Source organism: Phasianus colchicus, chromosome 40, assembly GCF_987193195.1.
Source record: "Phasianus colchicus chromosome 40, bPhaCol1.hap1.1, whole genome shotgun sequence".
In the NCBI taxonomy this organism is placed as follows: domain Eukaryota; kingdom Metazoa; phylum Chordata; class Aves; order Galliformes; family Phasianidae; genus Phasianus; species Phasianus colchicus.
The window spans coordinates 1944126-1963720 of NC_143475.1; the positions used below are offsets into that span (position 1 = coordinate 1944126).

A 19595-nucleotide genomic window follows, 5' to 3' on the forward strand; every position below is an offset into this window, starting at 1 on the left:
CCCCCGACCCCATACTTACCCCATACTGACCCCCCCAACCCCATAACCCCCCATACTGACCCCAAAACGCCACCCTCGACCCCATACTGACCCCATACTGACCCCCCCGACCCCATAACCCCCCCATACTGACCCCATACTGACCCCAAAACGCCCCCATACTGACCCCAAAATGCCCCCCCCGACCCCAAACTGACCCCAAAACGCCCCCATACTGACCCCAAAACGCCCCCCCCGACCCCATAGGTGACCCCCGCCCTGGGCCTGCTGGCCCTGGCCCTGCTGTGCCCCCCCCAACCCCATACTGACCCCATACTGACCCCATTCTGACCCCATTCTGAGCCCCTGACCCCATACTGACCCCATACTGACCCCAAAACGCCCCCCCGACCCCATACTGACCCCATAACCCCCCCATACTGACCCCAAAACGCCCCCCCCGACCCTATACTGATCCCATAACCCCCCCATACTGACCCCATACTGACCCCCCCGACCCCATACTGACCCCATAACCCCCCCATACTGACCCCAAAACGCCCCCCCCGACCCTATACTGATCCCATAACCCCCCCATACTGACCCCATACTGACCCCCCCGACCCCATACTGACCCCATAACCCCCCCATACTGACCCCAAAACGCCCCCCCCGACCCCATACTGACCCCATACTGACCCCAAAACGCCCCCCCCGATCCCATACTGACCCCATAACCCCCCTATACTGACCCCATACTGACCCCAAAACGCCCCCCCCGATCCCATACTGACCCCATAACCCCCCTATACTGACCCCATACTGACCCCAAAACGCCCCCCCCCACCCCATAGGTGACCCCCGCCCTGGGCCTGCTGGCCCTGGCCCTGTTGGCGCTGCTGGTTTGGGAGCCCCCCCGCGGCGCCATGGACGGAGCCCAGCGCGGACCCCAGACCCACAGCTCCTGGGGGGCCGACCTCAAGGCGCTGGCTGCAAAGTGAGGGGGGGGGCACGGGGATATGGGGGGGGGGGGGCTTGTGGGGAGGGGGGTTGTGGGGGGGGGGACAGCAGGATGGGGGGAGATGGGAGGGGGGGAAATGGGGGGGTTTATGGGGAGGGGGCTTATGGGGGGGCTTGTGGGGAGGGGGGTTGTGGGGGGGGGGATGGGATGGGGGGAAATGGGGGGGGGTTATGGGGAGGGGGCTTATGGGGGGGGACATCAGGGGGGGGAAATGGGGGGGTTTATGGGGAGGGGGCTTATGGGGGGGTCAGCAGGGTGGGGGGAGATGCAAGGGGGGGAAATGGGGATTTATGGGGAGGGGGCTTATGGGTGGGGCTTGTGGGGAGGGGGCTTGTGGGGGGGGGAGTTGTGGGGGGGGTTATGGGGAGGGGGCTTATGGGGGGGGCTTGTGGGGGGGGGTGATGGGAAGGGGGGGAAATGGGGGGGGGTTATGGGGAGGGGGGTTGTGGGGGGGGGTGATGGGAAGGGGGGAAATGGGGGGGATTGTGGGTAGGGGGGTTGTGGGGGGGGGAGATGGGATGGGGGGAAAATGGGGGGCGGTTATGGGGAGGGGGGTTGTGGGGGGGGGAGATGGGATGGGGGGAAATGGGGGGGGAAATGGGGGGGCTTGTGGGGAGGGGGGTTGGGGGGGGGGATGATGGGATGGGGGGGAAATGGGGGGCGGTTATGGGGAGGGGGGTTGTGGGGGGGGGAGATGGGATGGGGGGGAAATGGGGGGGGCTTGTGGGGAGGGGGGTTGGGGGGGGGGATGATGGGATGGGGGGGAAATGGGGGGGGGTTATGGGGAGGGGGCTTACGGGGAGGGGGCTTATGGGGGGGGACAGTAGGGGGGGGAAATGGGGGGGTTTATGGGGAGGGGGCTTATGGGGGGGTCAGCAGGGTGGGGGGAGATGGGAGGGGGGGAAATGGGGGTGTTTATGGGGAGGGGGCTTATGGGGGGGGCTTGTGGGGAGGGGGCTTGTGGGGGGGGAGTTGTGGGGGGGGTTATGGGGAGGGGGCTTATGGGGGGGGCTTGTGAGGAGGGGGCTTGTGGGGGGGGAGATGGGATGGGGGGGAAATGGGGGGGGTTATGGGGAGGGGGGTTGTGGGGGGGGGTTGTGGGATAGGGGGGAAATGGGGGGGGCTTGTGGGGAGGGGGGTTGGGGGGGGGATGATGGGATGGGGGGAAATGGGGGGGGAAATGGGGGGGCTTGTGGGGAGGGGGGGTGATGGGATAGGGGGGAATTGGGGGGGGTTATGGGGAGGGGGCTTATGGGGGGGGGACAGCAGGGTGCGGGGAGATGGGAAGGGGGAAAATGGGGGGGGTTATGGGGAGGGGGCTTATGGGGGGGACTTGTGGGGAGGGGGGTTGTGGGGGGGGGAGTTGTGGGGGGGGGAGTTGTGGGGGGGGCTTGTGGGGAGGGGGGTTGTGGGGGGGGGAGAGTGGGGTGGGGTGATGGGATAGGGGGGAAATAGGGGATTTATGGGGAGGGGGCTTATGGGGGGGGAGAGCAGGGGGGGGAAATGGGGGGGTTTATGGGGAGGGGGCTTATGGGGGGGTCAGCAGGGTGGGGGGAGATGGGAGGGGGGGAAATGGGGGGGGTTATGGGGAGGGGGCTTATGGGTGGGGCTTGTGGGGAGGGGGCTTGTGGGGGGGGAGTTGTGGGGGGGGTTATGGGGAGGGGGCTTATGGGGGGGGCTTGTGGGGGGGGGAGATGGGATGGGGGGGAAATGGGGGGGGGTTATGGGGAGGGGGGTTGTGGGGGGGGTGATGGGAAGGGGGGAAATGGGGGGGATTGTGGGGAGGGGGGTTGTGGGGGGGGGAGATGGGGTGGGGGGGAAATGGGGGGGGAAATGGGGGGGCTTGTGGGGAGGGGGGGTGATGGGATAGGGGGGAATTGGGGGGGGTTATGGGGAGGGGGCTTATGGGGGGGGACAGCAGGGTGGGGGGAGATGGGGGTGCGGGTTTATGGGGGGGCCATGGGGGGGGGATTTGGGGTTATATGGGGCTATATGGGGTCATGGGGGGGTTATATGGGCCGTGGGGGGGAGATGTGGGGTCATATGGGGCCATATGGGGTCATATGGGGTCGGGGGGGGGGGTTATATGGGGCTGTATGGGGATTATATGGGGTCGTGGGGGGGGAGTGGGGTTATATGGGGCCGGGGGGGTTATATGGGGCCATATGGGATCTGGGGGGGGGGGGGTAGGTTATATAGGGCCATATAGGGCCACGGAGGGTTATATGGGGCCATATGGGGTCGTGGGGGGGTGGGGTCATATGGGGTCATAGGGGGGGGTTATATGGGGCCATATGGGGTCGTGGGGGGGTGGGGTCATATGGGGTCATAGGGGGGGGTTATATGGGGCCATATGGGGTCGTGGGGGGGTGGGGTCATATGGGGTCATAGGGGGGGGTTATATGGGGCCATATGGGGTCATGGGGGGGGTTATATGGGGCCATGGGGGAGGGGGGTTATATGGGGCCATATGGGGCCATGGGGGGGGTTATATGGGGTCATATGGGGGTTATATGGGGCCATATGGGGTCATGGGGGGGGGTTATATGGGGTCATATGGGGGTTATATGGGGCCATATGGGGTCGGGGGGGGGTTATATGGGGCCGGGGGGGTTATATGGGGCCATATGGGGCTGGGGGGATCATATGGGGCCATGGTGGGGGGTTATATGGGGCCAGGGGGGGTTATATGGGGCCGGGGGGGGATCATATGGGGTCGTGGGGGGGGTTATATGGGGCCATATGGGGGGTGTGGGGTTATATGGGGCCGGGGGGGTTATATGGGGCCATATAGGATCGGGGGGGGGGGGGTAGGTTATATAGGGCCATATAGGGCCACGGAGGGTTATATGGGGCCATATGGGGTCATGGGGGGGGTTATATGGGGTCATATGGGGGTTATATGGGGCCATATGGGGTCATGGGGGGGGTTATATGGGGCCATGGGGGAGGGGGCTTATATGGGGCCATATGGGGGTTATATGGGGTCGGGGGGGGGGGGGGGGGTCATATAGGTCCATATGGGGCTTATATGGGGCCGGGTGGGAGGCGTGGCTGGGGGGGGGGGAGGGGAGGGGGCGACGTTTCGCTGCGTTTCCTCGCGTCGCCGATCGCGACGATCGCGACGAGGCTGAGGCGGCGCTTTGTCGTTGTGTCGCAGCCGCAGCTTCGTGCTGTCGACGCTGGGCTTCACGGCGGTGGCGTTCGTGAGCGGGGCGCTGGCGCTCTGGGCACCGGCTTTCCTCTATAGGGCCAGGATGGCACGGAGGGGGGGGGGGGACGCGGGGGGGGCGGAGAGCAGCGCCAGGGAGAGGTGGGTTTTGGGGGGGGGGGGGGTTTGGGGGGGATATGGGGGGGCTGGAGGGGATTTGGGGGGGTTTGGGGGGGATAAAGGGGGGGCTGGGGGGGGTTGGGGGGGATAAAGGGGGGGCGGGGGGGATTTGGGGGGGATAAAGGGGGGGCTGGGGGGATTGGTGGGGGATATGGGGGGGGTTGGGGGGGATTTGGGGGGGTTTGGGGGGGATAAAGGGGGGGCTGGGGGGGGGTTGGGGAGGATTTGGGGGGATTTGGGGGGGGATATGGGGGGAGATATGGGGGGTCCAGGATGGCACGGAGGGGGGGGGGGGGGACGCGGGGGGGGCGGAGAGCAGCGCCAGGGAGAGGTGGGTTTTGGGGGGGGGGGGGTTTGGGGGGGATTTGGGGGGGATATGGGGAGGTTTGGGGGGGTTTTGGGGGGGATATGGGGAGGTTTGGGGGGGGGTTGGGGGGGATTTGGGGGGGGTTGGAGGGGATATGGGGGGGATATGGGGGGGTTTGGGGGGGATAATGGGAGGTTGGGGGGATTTGGGGGGGATATGGGGGGGATATGGGGGGATATGGGGAGTTTGGGGGGGATATTGGGGGGGATATGGGGGGTTTTGGGGGGGATAATGGGAGGTTGGGGGGGATATGGGGGGATTTGGGGGGCTTTGGGGGGGATAAAGGGGGGTTTGGGGGGATTTGGGGGGATTTGGGGGGATTTGGGGGGGGATATGGGGGGAGATATGGGGGGTCCAGGATGGCACGGAGGGGGGGGGGGGACGCGGGGGGGGCGGAGAGCAGCGCCAGGGAGAGGTGGGGTTTGGGGGGGGGGGGTTTGGGGGGGATTTGGGGGGGATATGGGGAGGTTTGGGGGGGAATTGGGGGGGGTTGGAGGGGATATGGGGGGGATATGGGGGGATTTGGGGGGGGTATGGGGGGGTATGGGGGATTTGGGGGGGTTTGGGGGGGATAAAGGGGGGGCTGGGGGGATTTGTGGGGGATATGGGGGGGGTTGGGGGGGATATGGGGGGGATATGGGGAGGTTTGGGGGGGATATGGGGGGATTTGGGGGGATATGGGGAGGTTTGGGGGGGATATGGGGGGGATATGGGGGGATTTGGGGGGCTTTGGGGGGGATAAAGGGGGGGCTGGGGGGGGTTGGGGAGGATTTGGGGGGATTTGGGGGGGGATATGGGGGGAGATATGGGGGGTCCAGGATGGCACGGAGGGGGGGGGGGGGGACGCGGGGGGGGCGGAGAGCAGCGCCAGGGAGAGGTGGGTTTTGGGGGGGGGGGGGGGTTTGGGGGGGATATGGGGGGGATTTGGGGGGGATATGGGGGGGGTTGAAGGGGATAAAGGGGGGGCTGGGGGGGATTTGGGGGGGGTTGGGGGGATAAAGGGGGGGCTGGGGGGATTTGGGGGGGATAAAGGGGGGGCTGGGGGGATATGGGGGGGTTTTGGGGGGATATGGGGGGGATATGGGGGGTTTTGGGGGGGATAATGGGAGGTTGGGGGGGATATGGGGGGGATATGGGGGGATTTGGGGGGTATGGGGGGGAATGGGGGGGATTTGGGGGGCTTTGGGGGGGATAAAGGGGGGGCTTGGGGGGGGTTTGGGGGGGTTTTGGGGGGGATAAAGGGGGGTTTGGGGGGGTATGGGGGGAAAATGGGGGGGGTACAGGGGGGTTTGGGGGGGTTATGGGGGATTTGGGGGGGATTTGGGGGGATAAGGGGAGGTTGGGGGGGTTTGGGGGGGATAAAGGGGGATTTGGGGGGGAATGGGGGGGAATGGGGGGGATATGGGGGGGTTTGAGGGGGGTATGGGGGGAAAATGGGGGGGGTACAGGGGGGTTTGGGGGGGATAAAGGGGGGTTTGGGGGGGGGTTGGGGGGGATATGGGGGATTTGGGGGGGTTTTGGGGGATTTGGGGGGGATTTGGGGGGATAAGGGGAGGTTGGGGGGGTTTTGGGGGGGATATGGGGGAGTTAGGGGGATATGGGGGGGTTGGGGGGAAATGGGGGGATTTGGGGGGGATATGGGGTGTTTGGGGGGGATAAAGGGGGGGTTGGGGGGTTATGGGGGGGTTTTGGGGGGGATCGGGGGAGATATAGGGGGTATGGGGGGGATATGGGGGGGTTTGGGGGTAGTATCGGGGTTTGGGGGGAGTATGGGGGGAAAATGGGGGGGGGTTGGGGGGATATGGGGGGGTTTTGGGGGGGATATGGGGGGAATAAAGGGGGGGTTGGGGGAGTTTGGGGGAGTTTTGGGGGGATATGGGGGGGTATGGGGGAAGATGGGGGGGTATGGGGAGGTTTGGGGGGTTATGGGGGGGAGTGGGGGGTTACAGGATGGCACGGGGTGACTGGGTTCTGGGGTCACCGGGTTATGGGGTCAGTGGGTTATGGGGTTAGTGTCTTATGGGGTCCTTGGGGTCAATGGGGTCACTGGGTTCTGGGGCCAATGGGGTCAGTGGGTTCTGGGGTCCCTGCCTTATGGGGTCACTGGGTTCTGGGGTCACCGGGTTATGGGGTCAGTGGGTTATGGGGTTAGTGTCTTATGGGGTCCCTGGGGTCAATGGGGTCACTGGGTTCTGGGGCCAATGGGGTCAGTGGGTTCTGGGGTCCCTGCCTTATGGGGTCAGTGGGTTCTGGGGCCAATGGGGCCAATGGGGTCAGTGGGTTCTGGGGTCCCTGCCTTATGGGGTCTGTGGGTTATGGGGCCAATGGGGTCAGTGGGTTCTGGGGTCCCTGCCTTATGGGGTCAATGGGTTCTGGGGCCAATGGGGTCCCTGCCTTATGGGGTCCCTGGGTTATGGGGTCAGTGCCTTATGGGGTCCCTGGGTTATGGGGTCCCTGGGTTGTGGGGCCAATGGGGTCCCTGGGTTATGGGGCCAATGGGGTCACCGGGTTCTGGGGCCAATGGGGTCCCTGGCTTATGGGGCCAATGGGGTCCCTGGGTTCTGGGGCCAATGGGGTCAATGGGGTCAGTGGGTTCTGGGGCCAATGGGGTCCCTGCCTTATGGGGTCACCAGGTTATGGGGTCAGTGGGTTATGGGGCCAATGGGTCCAATGGGGACAGTGGGTTCTGGGGCCAATGGGGCCACTGGGCTGTGGGGCCAATGGGGCCAATGGGGTCTCTGGCTTATGGGGCCAATGGGGTCCCTGCCTTATGGGGTCACCAGGTTCTGGGGTCAGTGGGTTATGGGGCGGCCGTGTCCCCGCAGCCTGGTGTTCGGGGCGCTGACGTGCGCCACGGGGGTGCTGGGCGTGGGGTCCCTGGGTTATGGGGTCCCTGGCTTATAGGGTCCCTGGGTTCTGGGGTCAATGGGGTCACCGGGTTATGGGGCCAATGGGGTCAATGGGGTCCGTGGGTTCTGGGGTCCCTGCCTTATGGGGTCAGGGGGTTCTGGGGCCAATGGGGCGAATGGGGTCTCTGGCTTATGGGGCCAATGGGGTCAGTGGGTTCTGGGGTCCCTGCCTTATGGGGTCAGTGGGTTCTGGGGCCAATGGGGTCCCCGCCTTATGGGGTCCCTGGGTTATGGGGCGGCCGTGTCCCCGCAGCCTGGTGTTCGGGGCGCTGACGTGCGCCACAGGGGTGCTGGGCGTGGGGTCCGGGGTGTCGCTGTGCCAATGGCTGCGGCCGTCGTGGCCCCACGCGGATCCGCTGCTCTGCGCCGCCGGGCTGCTGGGCGCCGCCCCCTGCCTCCTCCTCGCGCTCCTCTGCGCCCCCTACGGCGTCACCGCCGCTTATGTGAGTGGGGGGGGGAGGGGGGGCATTTGAGGACATGGGGGGGGGCATTTATGGGACCTGGGGGGGCATTTAGGGACGTGAGGGGGGGCATTTAGGGTCGTTTAGGGGCATTTAGGGGATGTAGGGGGGGCATTTGGGGTCGTTTAGGGGCATTTAGGGGACCTGGGGGGGGCATTTGGGGTCGTTTAGGGGACGTGGGGGGGGCATTTAGGGGACGTGGGGGGGGCATTTGGGGTCGTTTAGGGGCATTTAGGGGACGTGGGGGGGGATGGGGGGGCATTTAGGGTCGTTGAGGGGCGTTTAGGGACGTGGGGGGGGGCATTTGGGGGGGTGGGGGGGTATTTAGGGGTGTTGGGGGGGGGCATTTAGGGGTGGGGGGGGGAGTTGGGCTGGGCGCCGCCCCCTGCCTCCTCCTCGCGCTCCTCTGCGCCCCCTACGGCGTCACCGCCGCTTATGTGAGTGGGGGGGGGCGGGGGGGGGTCGTTGGGGGGGGAAGGGGGATGGGGGGGGGGCATTTAGGCGACATGGGGGGGGCATTTTGGGGCATTTAGGGGACGTCGGGGGGGGGCTGGGGGGGTTCCTGGGTGCGTTTAGGGGCGTTTAGGAGACGTGGGGGGGGCATTTAGGGGCATTTAGGGGTGTGGGGGGGGCATTTAGGGGACGTGGGGGGGGCATTTAGAGTCGTTTATGGGCATTTAGGGGTGTGGGGGGGGCGTTTGGGGTCGTTTAGGGGCATTTAGGGGACGTGGGGGGGGCATTTAGGATCGTTTAGGGGCATTTAGGGGACCTGGGGGGGGCATTTGGGGTCGTTTAGGGGACGTGGGGGGGCATTTAGGGTCGTTTAGGGGCATTTAGGGGACCTGGGGGGTCATTTAGGGGACGTGGGAGGGGGCATTTGGGGTCGTTGAGGGGCATTTAGGGGACGTGGGGGGGGCAATAAGGGTGTGGGGGGGGCATTTGGGGTCGTTTAGGGGACGTAGGGGGGGCATTTAGGGTCGTTTAGGGGCATTTAGGGGACGTGGGGGGGTATTTAGGGTCGTTTAGGGGCATTTAGGGGCATTTAGGGGACCTGGGGGGTCATTTAGGGGACGTGGGGGGGCATTTAGGGTCGTTTAGGGGCATTTAGGGGACGTGGGGGGGGGAGTTGGGGACATGGGGGGTCATTTAGGGACGTGGGGGGGGGGCATTTAGGGTCGTTTAGGGGCATTTAGGGGACGTGGGGGAGCATTTGGGGTCGTTTAGGGGCATTTAGGGTCATTTAGGGGACGTGGGGGGGGCTGGGGGGGGTCCTGGGGGCATTGAGGGTCGTTTAGGGGACGTGGGGGGGCATTTAGGGTCGTTTAGGGGCATTTATGGGACATGGGGGGCCTTTAGGGACGTGAGGGGGGGCATTTGGGGTCGTTTAGGGGCATTTAGGGGATGTGGGGGGCATTTAGGGACGTGAGGGGGGGCATTTAGGGGTGTGGGGGGGGAGTTTGGGGACGTGGGGGGGCATTTATGGGACATGGGGGGGGGCATTTAGGGTCGTTGAGGGGCGTTTAGGGACGTGGGGGGGGGGGCATTTGGGGGGTGGGGGGGTATTTAGGGGTGTTGGGGGGGGGCATTTAGGGGTGGGGGGGGGAGTTGGGCTGGGCGCCGCCCCCTGCCTCCTCCTCGCGCTCCTCTGCGCCCCCTACGGCGTCACCGCCGCTTATGTGAGTGGGGGGGGGGGAGGGGGGGCATTTGAGGACATGGGGGGGGGCATTTAGGGGACGTGGGGGGGGCATTTAGGGGTGTGGGGGGGGAGTTTGGGGTCGTTTAGGGGCATTTAGGGGACGTGGGGGGGGCATTTGGGGGCATTTAGGGGACGTGGGGGGCATTTAGGGGACCTGGGGGGGGGGTACTTAGGGTCGTTTAGGGTCGTTTAGGGGACGTGAGGGGGGCATTTAGGATCGTTTAGGGGCATTTAGGGGACGTGGGGGGGGCATTTAGGGGTATTTAGGGGACGTGGGGGGGGCATTTGGGGTCGTTTAGGGGCATTTAGGGGACGTGGGGGGGGCATTTGGGGTCGTTTAGGGGCATTTAGGGGACGTGGGGGGGGGTGGGGGGGCATTTAGGGACCGGGGGGGGGGGCATTTAGGGTCGTTTAGGGGCATTTAGGGGACGTGAGGGGGCGCATTTAGGGGTGTGTGGGGGCATTTAGGGTCGTTTAGGGGCATTTATGGGACGTGGGGGGCATTTAGGGATGTGAGGGGGGGCATTTAGGGTCGTTTAGGGGCATTTAGGGGACGTGGGGGGGCATTTAGGGGTGTGGGGGGGGAGTTTGGGGACGTGGGGGGGCATTTAGGGTCGTTTAGGGGCATTCATGGGACATGGGGGGCATTTAGGGATGTGAGGGGGGGGCATTTAGTGTAGTTTAGGGGCATTTAGGGGACGTGGGGGGGCTGGGGGGGGTAATTTAGGAACGTGAGGGGGGGCATTTAGGGTCGTTGAGGGGCATTTAGGGGACGTGGGGGGGCATTTGGGGTCGTTTACGGGCATTTAGGGGACGTGGGGGGACTGGGGGGATAATTTAGGAACGGGAGGGGGGGGCATTTAGGGTCGTTTAGGGGCATTTAGGGGACCTGGGGGGGGGGTATTTAGGGTCGTTTAGGGTCGTTTAGGGGACGTGGGGGGGCATTTAAGGGACGTGGGGGGGGGCATTTAGGGACGTGAGTGGGCGCATTTAGGGACGTGGGGGGGGCATTTAGGGTCGTTTAGGGGCATTTAGGGGACGTGGGGGGGCATTTAGGGTCGTTTATGGGCATTTAGGGGACGTGGGGGGGGCATTTGGGGTCGTTTAGGGGCATTTAGGGGACGTGGGGGGGCATTTAGGATCGTTTAGGGGCATTTAGGGGACGTGGGGGGGGCATTTAGGGTCGTTGAGGGGCATTTAGGGGACGAGCGGGGAGGCATTTAGGGGTGGGGGGGAAGTTTGGGGGGGCATTTAGGGGCATTTAGGGTCGTTTAGGGGCATTTAGGGGTGTGGGGGGGGAGTTTGGGGACGTGGGGGGGTATTTAAGGTCGTTGAGGGGCATTTAGGGTCGTTTAGGGGCATTTAGGGGACGTGGGGGGGCATTTAGGGGACGTGGGGGGGGCATTTGGGGTCGTTTAGGGGCATTTATGGGACATGGGGGGGGCATTTAGGGGTGTGGGGGGGGGCATTTAGGGTCGTTTAGGGGACGTGGGGGGGCATTTAGGGTCGTTTATGGGCATTTAGGGGTGTGGGGGGGGAGTTTGGGGTCGTTTAGGGGCATTTAGGGGACGTGGGGGGGGCATTTAGGATCGTTTAGGGGCATTTAGGGGACGTGGGGGGGGCATTTAGGGTCGTTTAGGGGACGTGGGGGGGCATTTAGGGTCGTTTAGGGGCATTTAGGGGACTTGGGGGGGGCATTTGGGGTCCTTTAGGGGCATTTATGGGACATGGGGGGGGCATTTAGGGGTGTGGGGGGGGGCATTTAGGGTCGTTTAGGGGCATTTAGGGGACGTGGGGGGTCATTTAGGGGACGTGGGGGGGCATTTAGGGACCGGGGGGGGGCATTTAGGGTCGTTTAGGGGCATTTAGGGGACGTGGGGGGTCATTTAGGGGACGTGGGGGGGGCATTTAGGGTCGTTTAGGGGCATTTAGGGGACGTGGGGGGGGCTGGGGGGGGTCCTGGGGGCATTTAGGGACATTTGGGGACGTGGGGTGGCAGTGGAGTCACTATGGGGACATCTGGGGACATCTTGGGACATTTGGGGACATGGGGTCACTATGGGGACATTTGGGGACATCTGGGGACGTTTGGGGACTTGGGGTCACTATGGGGACATTTGGGGTCATTTGGGGACATGGGGTGGCAGTGGGGTCCCTATGGGGACATTTGGGGTCATTTGGGGACATTTGGGGACATGGGGTGGCAGTGGGGTCACTATGGGGACATTTGGGGTCACTATGGGGACATCTGGGGACATTTGGGGACATTTGGGGACATGGGGTGGCAGTGGGGTCACTATGGGGACATTTGGGGTCACTGTGGGGTCATCTGGGGACATTTGGGGACATTTGGGGACATGGGGTCACTATGGGGACATCTGGGGTCACTATGGGGGCATCTGGGGTCATTTGGGGACGTTTGGGGACACGGGGTGGCAGTGGGGTCACTATGGGGACATCTGGGGACATTTGGGGTCACTATGGGGACATCTGGGGTCATTTGGGGACATCTGGGGACAAGGGGTGGCAGTGGGGCCAATATGGGGACATCTGGGGTCACTATGGGGACATTTGGGGTCACTATGGGGACATTTGGGGACATCTGGGGACATGGGGTGGCAGTGGGGTGACTATGGGGACATCTGGGGACATTTGGGGACATGGGGTCACTATGGGGACATTTGGGGTCACTATGGGGACATCTGGGGTCATTTAGGGACATTTGGGGACATGGGGTGGCAGTGGGGTCACTATGGGGACATTTGGGGACATTTGGGGACATGGGGTCACTATGGGGACATTTGGGGTCACTATGGGGACATTTGGGGTCACTATGGGGACATTTGGGGTCACTATGGGGACATCTGGGGTCATTTGGGGACATTTGGGGACATGGGGTGGCAGTGGGGTGACTATGGGGACATCTGGGGACATTTGGGGACATGGGGTCACTATGGGGACATTTGGGGTCACTATGGGGACATTTGGGGACACGGGGTGGCAGTGGGGTCCCTATGGGGACATTTGGGGTCACTGTGGGGACATCTGGGGTCATTTGGGGACGTTTGGGGACACGGGGTGGCAGTGGGGTCACTATGGGGACATCTGGGGACGTTTGGGGACATTTGGGGACACGGGGTGGCAGTGGGGTCTCCATGGGGACATCTGGGGACGTTTGGGGACATGGGGTCACTATGGGAACATTTGGGGTCACTATGAGGACATCTGGGGACGTTCGGGGACATCTGGGGTCATTTGGGGACATTTGGGGACATGGGGTGGCAGTGGGGTCACTATGGGGACATCTGGGGACGTTTGGGGACATTTAGGGTCACTATGGGGACATCTGGGGACATTTGGGGACATCTGGGGTCATTTGGGGACATTTGGGGACATGGGGTGGCAGTGGGGTCACTATGGGGACATCTGGGGACATTTGGGGACACGGGGTGGCAGTGGGGTCACTGTGAGGACATTTGGGGTCATTTGGGGACATTTGGGGACACGGGGTGGCAGTGGGTTCCCTATGGGGACATTTGGGGACATGGGGTCACTATGGGGACGTTTGGGGTCACTATGGGGACATTTGGGGACATTTGGGGACGCGTTGCTGTTGTCACCCCCCCCGCAGGTGTTCATCTTCATCGGGGAGACGCTGCTGTCCCTCAACTGGGCCATCGTGGCCGACATCCTGCTGGTGGGTGGGGACATTTGGGGACATCTGGGGACATCTGGGGACATTGGGGACATTGGGGACATTCAGGGGATGGTGGGCATTTGGGGGACTTTGGGGACATTGGGGACACTGGGGACATTTGGGGACTTTGGGGACAGCTGGGGATGGTGGGGATTTGGGGGACTTTGGGGACATTGGGGACACTGGGGACTTTGGGGACACGGGGGGGCATTGGGGACGTTTGGGGACGTCTGGGGACATTTGGGGACATCTGGGGACATTGGGGACATTTGGGGACATCTGGGGACATGTGGGGACAGTGGGGACATTGGGGACAGCTGGGGATGGTGGGGATTTGGGGACTTTGGGGACATTGGGGACACTGGGGACATTGGGGACATGGGGGGGCATTGGGGACATTTGGGGACGTTTGGGGACATTTGGGGACATCTGGGGACATTGGGGACGTTTGGGGACTTTGGGGACATCTGGGGACACTGGGAAGGGGACATTTGGGGACCAAAATTTGGGGACCCATGCCCCCCTACCTCCCCAACTGTCCCCCTGTCCCCAATTGTCCCCGTGTCCCCCTATCCCCCAACTGTCCCCATGTCCCCAACTGTCCCTGTGTCCCCCCATCCCCACACTGTCCCCAATTGTCCCCGTGTCCCCCATTGTCCCCCTGTCCCCAATTGTCCCTGTGTCCCCCTATCCCCCAACTGTCCCCAACTGTCCCCATGTCCCCAATTGTCCCCGTGTCCCCACGTGCCCCCAGCTGTCCCCAACTGTCCCCCTGTCCCCAATTCTCCCTGTGTCCCCCATTGTCCCCCTGCCCCCAACTGTCCCCCTGTCCCCAACTGTCCCCATGTCCTCCTATCCCCCAATTGTCCCCATGTCCCCCTATCCCCCAGCTGTCCCCAACTGTCCCCCTGTCCCCAATTCTCCCTGTGTCCCCATGTCCTCCTATCCCCCAACTGTCCCCCTGTCCCCCAATTGTCCCCCTGTCCCCAACTGTCCCCATGTCCCCCTATCCCCCAACTGTCCCCAACTGTCCCCCTGTCCCCAATTCTCCCTGTGTCCCCATGTCCCCCTGCCCCCAACTGTCCCCACGTGTCCCCAATTGTCCCCATGTCCCCACGTGTCCCCACGTGTCCCCACGTGTCCCCAGCTGCCTCCAGCTGTCCCCAACTGTCCCCGCGTGTCCCCAATTGTCCCCACGTGCCCCCAGCTGTCCCCAACTGTCCCCAACTGTCCCCCTGTCCCCATCTGTCCCCCTGTCCCCAATTGTCCCCGTTTCCCCACGTGCCCCCAGCTGTCCCCAACTGTCCCCCTGTCCCCAATTGTCCCTGTGTCCCCCTATCCCCCAACTGTCCCCAACTGTCCCCCTGTCCCCAATTGTCCCTGTGTCCCCCTATCCCCCAACTGTCCCCAACTGTCCCCCTGTCCCCAATTGTCCCTGTGTCCCCCTATCCCCCAACTGTCCCCAACTGTCCCCATGTCCCCAATTGTCCCCGTGTCCCCACGTGTCCCCAATTGTCCCCACGTGCCCCCAGCTGCCCCCAGCTGTCCCCAACTGTCCCCGCGTGTCCCCAATTGTCCCCACGTGCCCCCAGCTGTCCCCAACTGTCCCCACGTGTCCCCAATTGTCCCCGTGTCCCGACGTGCCCCCAGCTGTCCCCAACTGTCCCCCTGTCCCCCAATTCTCCCTGTGTCCCCATGTGTCCCCATGTGTCCCCAACTGTCCCCCTGTCCCCCAATTCTCCCTGTGTCCCCATGTGTCCCCATGTGTCCCCAACTGTCCCCCTGTCCCCCAATTCTCCCTGTGTCCCCATGTGTCCCCATGTGTCCCCAACTGTCCCCCTGTCCCCCAATTCTCCCTGTGTCCCCATGTGTCCCCATGTGTCCCCAACTGTCCCCCTGTCCCCCAACTCTCCCCGTGTCCCCATGTGTCCCCATGTGTCCCCAACTGTCCCCCTGTTCCCAATTCTCCCTGTGTCCCCATGTGCCCCTATCCCCCAACTGCCCCCAACTGTCCCCATGTCCCCAACTGTCCCCGTGTCCCCACGTGTCCCCAGCTGTCCCCAACTGTCCCCTCGTGTCCCCTCAGTACGTGGTGGTCCCGACGCGGCGCTCGACAGCGGAGGCGGTTCAGATCGTGGTGTCCCACCTCCTGGGGGACGCGGGGAGCCCCTACCTCGTGGGGGTGGTGAGCTGGCCCTAATTAACCGGCCCTTCGTTAATTAACCGCCGTGAACGGGGCCTTCGTTAGGCCGTTAATTAAGCGGGGACTTCGTTGGGGGAGGGGTCTGGGCGTCGCGTTGTCCCCAGGTGGGTTGTGGGGTCCCTTTTTTCTTGTGGGGTGGGGGGCTGTGGGGGGGGGTGGCAGCGGGGTGACAGCACTGGGTGGCAGTAGGTGGCACTGGGTGACACTGGGTGACAGTAGGTGGCACTGGGTGACAGCGGAGTGGCAGCGGGGTGACAGCACTGGGTGACAGTAGGTGACAGTAGGTGGCAGTGGGTGACACTGGGTGACAGCAGGTGGCACTCGGTGACAGCACTGGGTGACAGTAGGTGGCACTGGGTGACAGCAGGTGGCACTGAGTGACAGCAGGGTGACAGCAGGTGGCAGAGGTGGCACTGGGTGACAGCAGGGTGACAGTAGGTGACAGTAGGTGGCACTGGGTGACAGCAGGTGGCAGAGGTGGCACTGGGTGACAGCAGGGTGACACTGGGTGACAGCAGGTGGCACTGGGTGACAGCACTGGGTGACAGTAGGTGGCAAGCAGGGTGACTCTGGATGACAGCAGGGTGACAGCAGGGTGGCACTGGGTGACAGCAGGTGGCAGTGGGTGACAGCAGGGTGACAGTAGGTGAACAGAGTGGCACTGGGTGACAGCAGGTGGCACTGGGTGACAGTAGGTGACAGTAGGTGGCACTGGGTGACAGCAGGGTGACAGTAGGTGGCATTGGGTGACAGTAGGTGGCAGCAGGGTGACAGCAGGTGGCACTGGGTGACAGCAGGGTGACAGCAGGATGACAAAAGGGTGACAGTAGGTGACAGTAGGTGGCAGTGGGTGACAGCAGGTGGCAGAGGTGGCACTGGGTGACAGCAGGGTGTCAGGAGGGTGACAGCAGGTGGCACTGGGTGACAGCAGGGTGACACTGGGTGACACTGGATGACAGCAGGGTGACAGCAGGTGACAGCTATTGGCACTGGGTGACCCTGGGTGCCCCCAGGTGACACCGGGTGACATCAGGTGACCCCAAGTGACCCCGTGTCCCCCCCCCCACCCCCATCCCTGCAGTCATGGGGTCCCTTTTCCTATGGGGTGGAAGCGCAGTGGGTGACAGTGGGTGACTCTGGGTGACACTGGGTGACTCTGGGTGCCCCCAGGTGACACTGGGTGACATCAGGTGACCCCAATTGACCCCGTGTCCCCACCCCCATCCCTGCAGTCATGGGGTCCCTTTTCCTATGGGGCCGAGGTTCGCTCCCTGCAGTCGGGTGCCCCCAGGTGACCTTAGGGTGACACTGGGTGACACTGGGTGACACTGGGTGACTCCAGGTGGCATTAGGAGACCCAAGGTGACACTGGGTGACATCAGGTGCCCCCAAGTGACCCCGTGTCCCCCCCCCACCCCCGTCCCTGCAGTCATGGGGTCCCTTTTCCTATGGGGTGGAAGCGCAGTGGGTGACAGTGGGTGACCCCAGGTGACACTGGGTGACAATGGGTGACCCTGGGTGACCCCAGGTGACCCCGGGTGACATTAGGTGACACTGGGTGACATCAGGTGACCCCAAGTGACCCCGTGTCCTCCCCCCACCCCCATCCCTGCAGTCATGGGGTCCCTTTTCCTATGGGGTGGAAGCGCAGTGGGTGACAGTGGGTGACCCCAGGTGACACTGGGTGACACTGGGTGACATTAAGTGACTCTGGGTGACATTAAGTGACACTGGGTGACATCAGGTGACCCCAAGTGACCCCGTGCCCCCCCCCCAACCCCCATCCCTGCAGTCATGGGGTCCCTTTTCCTATGGGGTGGAGGTTCAGTCCTTGCAGTCGGGTGCCCCCAGGTGACCATAGGGTGACACTGGGTGACCCCAGGTGACCCTGGGTGACATTAGGTGACACTGGGTGACATCAGGTGACCCCACGTGACCCCGTGTCCCCCCCCCCCACCCCCATCCCTGCAGTCATGGGGTCCCTTTTCCTATGGGGCGGAGGTTCGCTCCCTGCAGTCGGGTGCCCCCAGGTGACCTTAGGGTGACACTGGGTGACCATGGGTGACTCTGGGTGACCCCAGGTGACACTGGGTGACATCAGGTGACCCCACGTGACCCCGTGTCCCCCCCCCACCCCGATCCCTGCAGTCATGGGGTCCCTTTTCCTATGGGGCGGAGGTTCGCTCCCTGCAGTCGGGTGCCCCCAGGTGACTGTAGGGTGACACTGGGTGACCCTGGGTGCCCCCAGGTGACACTGGGTGACACTGGGTGACATCGGGTGACCCCGTGCCCCCCCCCCAACCCCCAGCTGAGCGACGCCCTGCGCTCCCGCGCCCCCTTTTCCTATGGGGCGGAGGTTCGGTCCCTGCAGCAGGCGCTGCTCCTCACCCCCTTCGTGGCAGCGCTGGGGGGCGGCTGCTTCCTGGGCACGGCGCTCACCCTCAGCAGGGATCGTCTGAGGGACGGTGAGTGGGGCAGGGATGTGGGGCAGGGATGTGGGGCAGGGATGTGGGGTGACCGGGCAGGGTTATGGGGCAGCCCTATGGGGTAGGGTTATAGGGTGTCCCTATGGGGCAGGGATGTGGGGTGTCCCTATGGGGCAGGGATGTGGGGCAGGGATGTGGGGCAGGGATGTGGGGTGACCAGGCAGGGTTATGGGGTATCCCTATGGGGCGCTGGTATGGGGCACCCCTATTGGGCACCCATGTGGAGCAGGGTTATGGGGTGTCCCTATGGGGCAGGGATGTGGGGCAGGGATGTGGGGCAGGGATGTGGGGTGACCAGGCAGGGTTATGGGGTAGCCCTATGGGGCGCTGGTATGGGGCACCCCTATTGGGCACCCATGTGGAGCAGGGTTATGGGGTGTCCCTATGGGGCAGGGATGTGGGGCAGGGATGTGGGGCAGGGATGTGGGGTGACCAGGCAGGGTTATGGGGTAGCCCTATGGGGCGCTGGTATGGGGCACCCATATTGGGCACCCATGTGGAGCAGGGTTATGGGGTGTCCCTATGGGGCAGGGATGTGGGGCAGGGATGTGGGGCAGGGATGTGGGGTGACCGGGCAGGGCTATGGGGTAGCCCTATGGGGCAGCGTTATGGGGTGTCCCTATGGGGCAGGGATGTGGGGTATCCCTATGGGTGACTGGGTGAGGAACCCCTATGGGGCACCCAGGTGGGGCAGGGATGTGGGGCAGGGATGTGGGGTGACCGGGCAGGGCTATGGGGCAGCCCTATGGGGTAGGGTTATGGGGTGTCCCTATGGGGCAGGGATGTGGGGTGACTGAGTGGGGAACCCCTATGGGGCACCCAGGTGGGGCAGGGATGTGGGGCAGGGGTGTGGGGTGACCGGGCAGGGTTATGGGGCAGCCCTATGGGGTGGGGTTGTGGGGTATCCCTATGGGGCACTGGTATGGGGCACCCCTATTGGGCACCCATGTGGAGCAGGGTTATGGGGTGTCCCTATGGGGCAGGGATGTGGGGCAGGGATGTGGGGTGACCGGGCAGGGCTATGGGGTAGCCCTATGGGGTGGGGTTATGGGGTATCCCTATGGGGCAGGGATGTGGGGAACCCCTATGGGGCAGGGTTATGGGGCAGGGATGTGGGGTGACCAGGCAGGGCTATGGGGTGTCCCTATGGGGCAGGGTTGTGGGGTATCCCTATGGGTGACTGGGTGAGGAACCCCTATGGGGCACCCAGGTGGGGCAGGGATGTGGGGCAGGGATGTGGGGTGACCGGGCAGGGCTATGGGGCAGCCCTATGGGGTAGGGTTATGGGGTGTCCCTATGGGGCAGGGATGTGGGGTGTCCCTATGGGGTGGGGTTATGGGGTGTCCCTATGGGGCAGGGATGTGGGGAACCCCTATGGGGCACGGTTATGGGGCAGGGATGTGGGGTGACCAGGCAGGGCTATGGGGCAGCCCTATGGGGTAGGG

At 64.0% G+C, this 19595-nt stretch overlaps 1 protein-coding gene across 1 annotated transcript in view; it reads left to right on the plus strand.

Annotated features, from left to right (window-relative positions):
- The window catches only part of SPNS1 (SPNS lysolipid transporter 1, lysophospholipid), a 44925-nt gene that overhangs the window by 21585 nt on the left and 3745 nt on the right, over positions 1-19595 (plus strand). Inside the window, exons 7-12 of the mRNA XM_090130488.1 lie at positions 834-976; positions 4161-4313; positions 7861-8050; positions 13396-13461; positions 15548-15646; positions 17973-18129. Of these exons, the coding sequence (XP_089986614.1) occupies positions 834-976; positions 4161-4313; positions 7861-8050; positions 13396-13461; positions 15548-15646; positions 17973-18129 (808 nt within the window). The remainder of the gene's footprint in view (positions 1-833; positions 977-4160; positions 4314-7860; positions 8051-13395; positions 13462-15547; positions 15647-17972; positions 18130-19595) is intronic.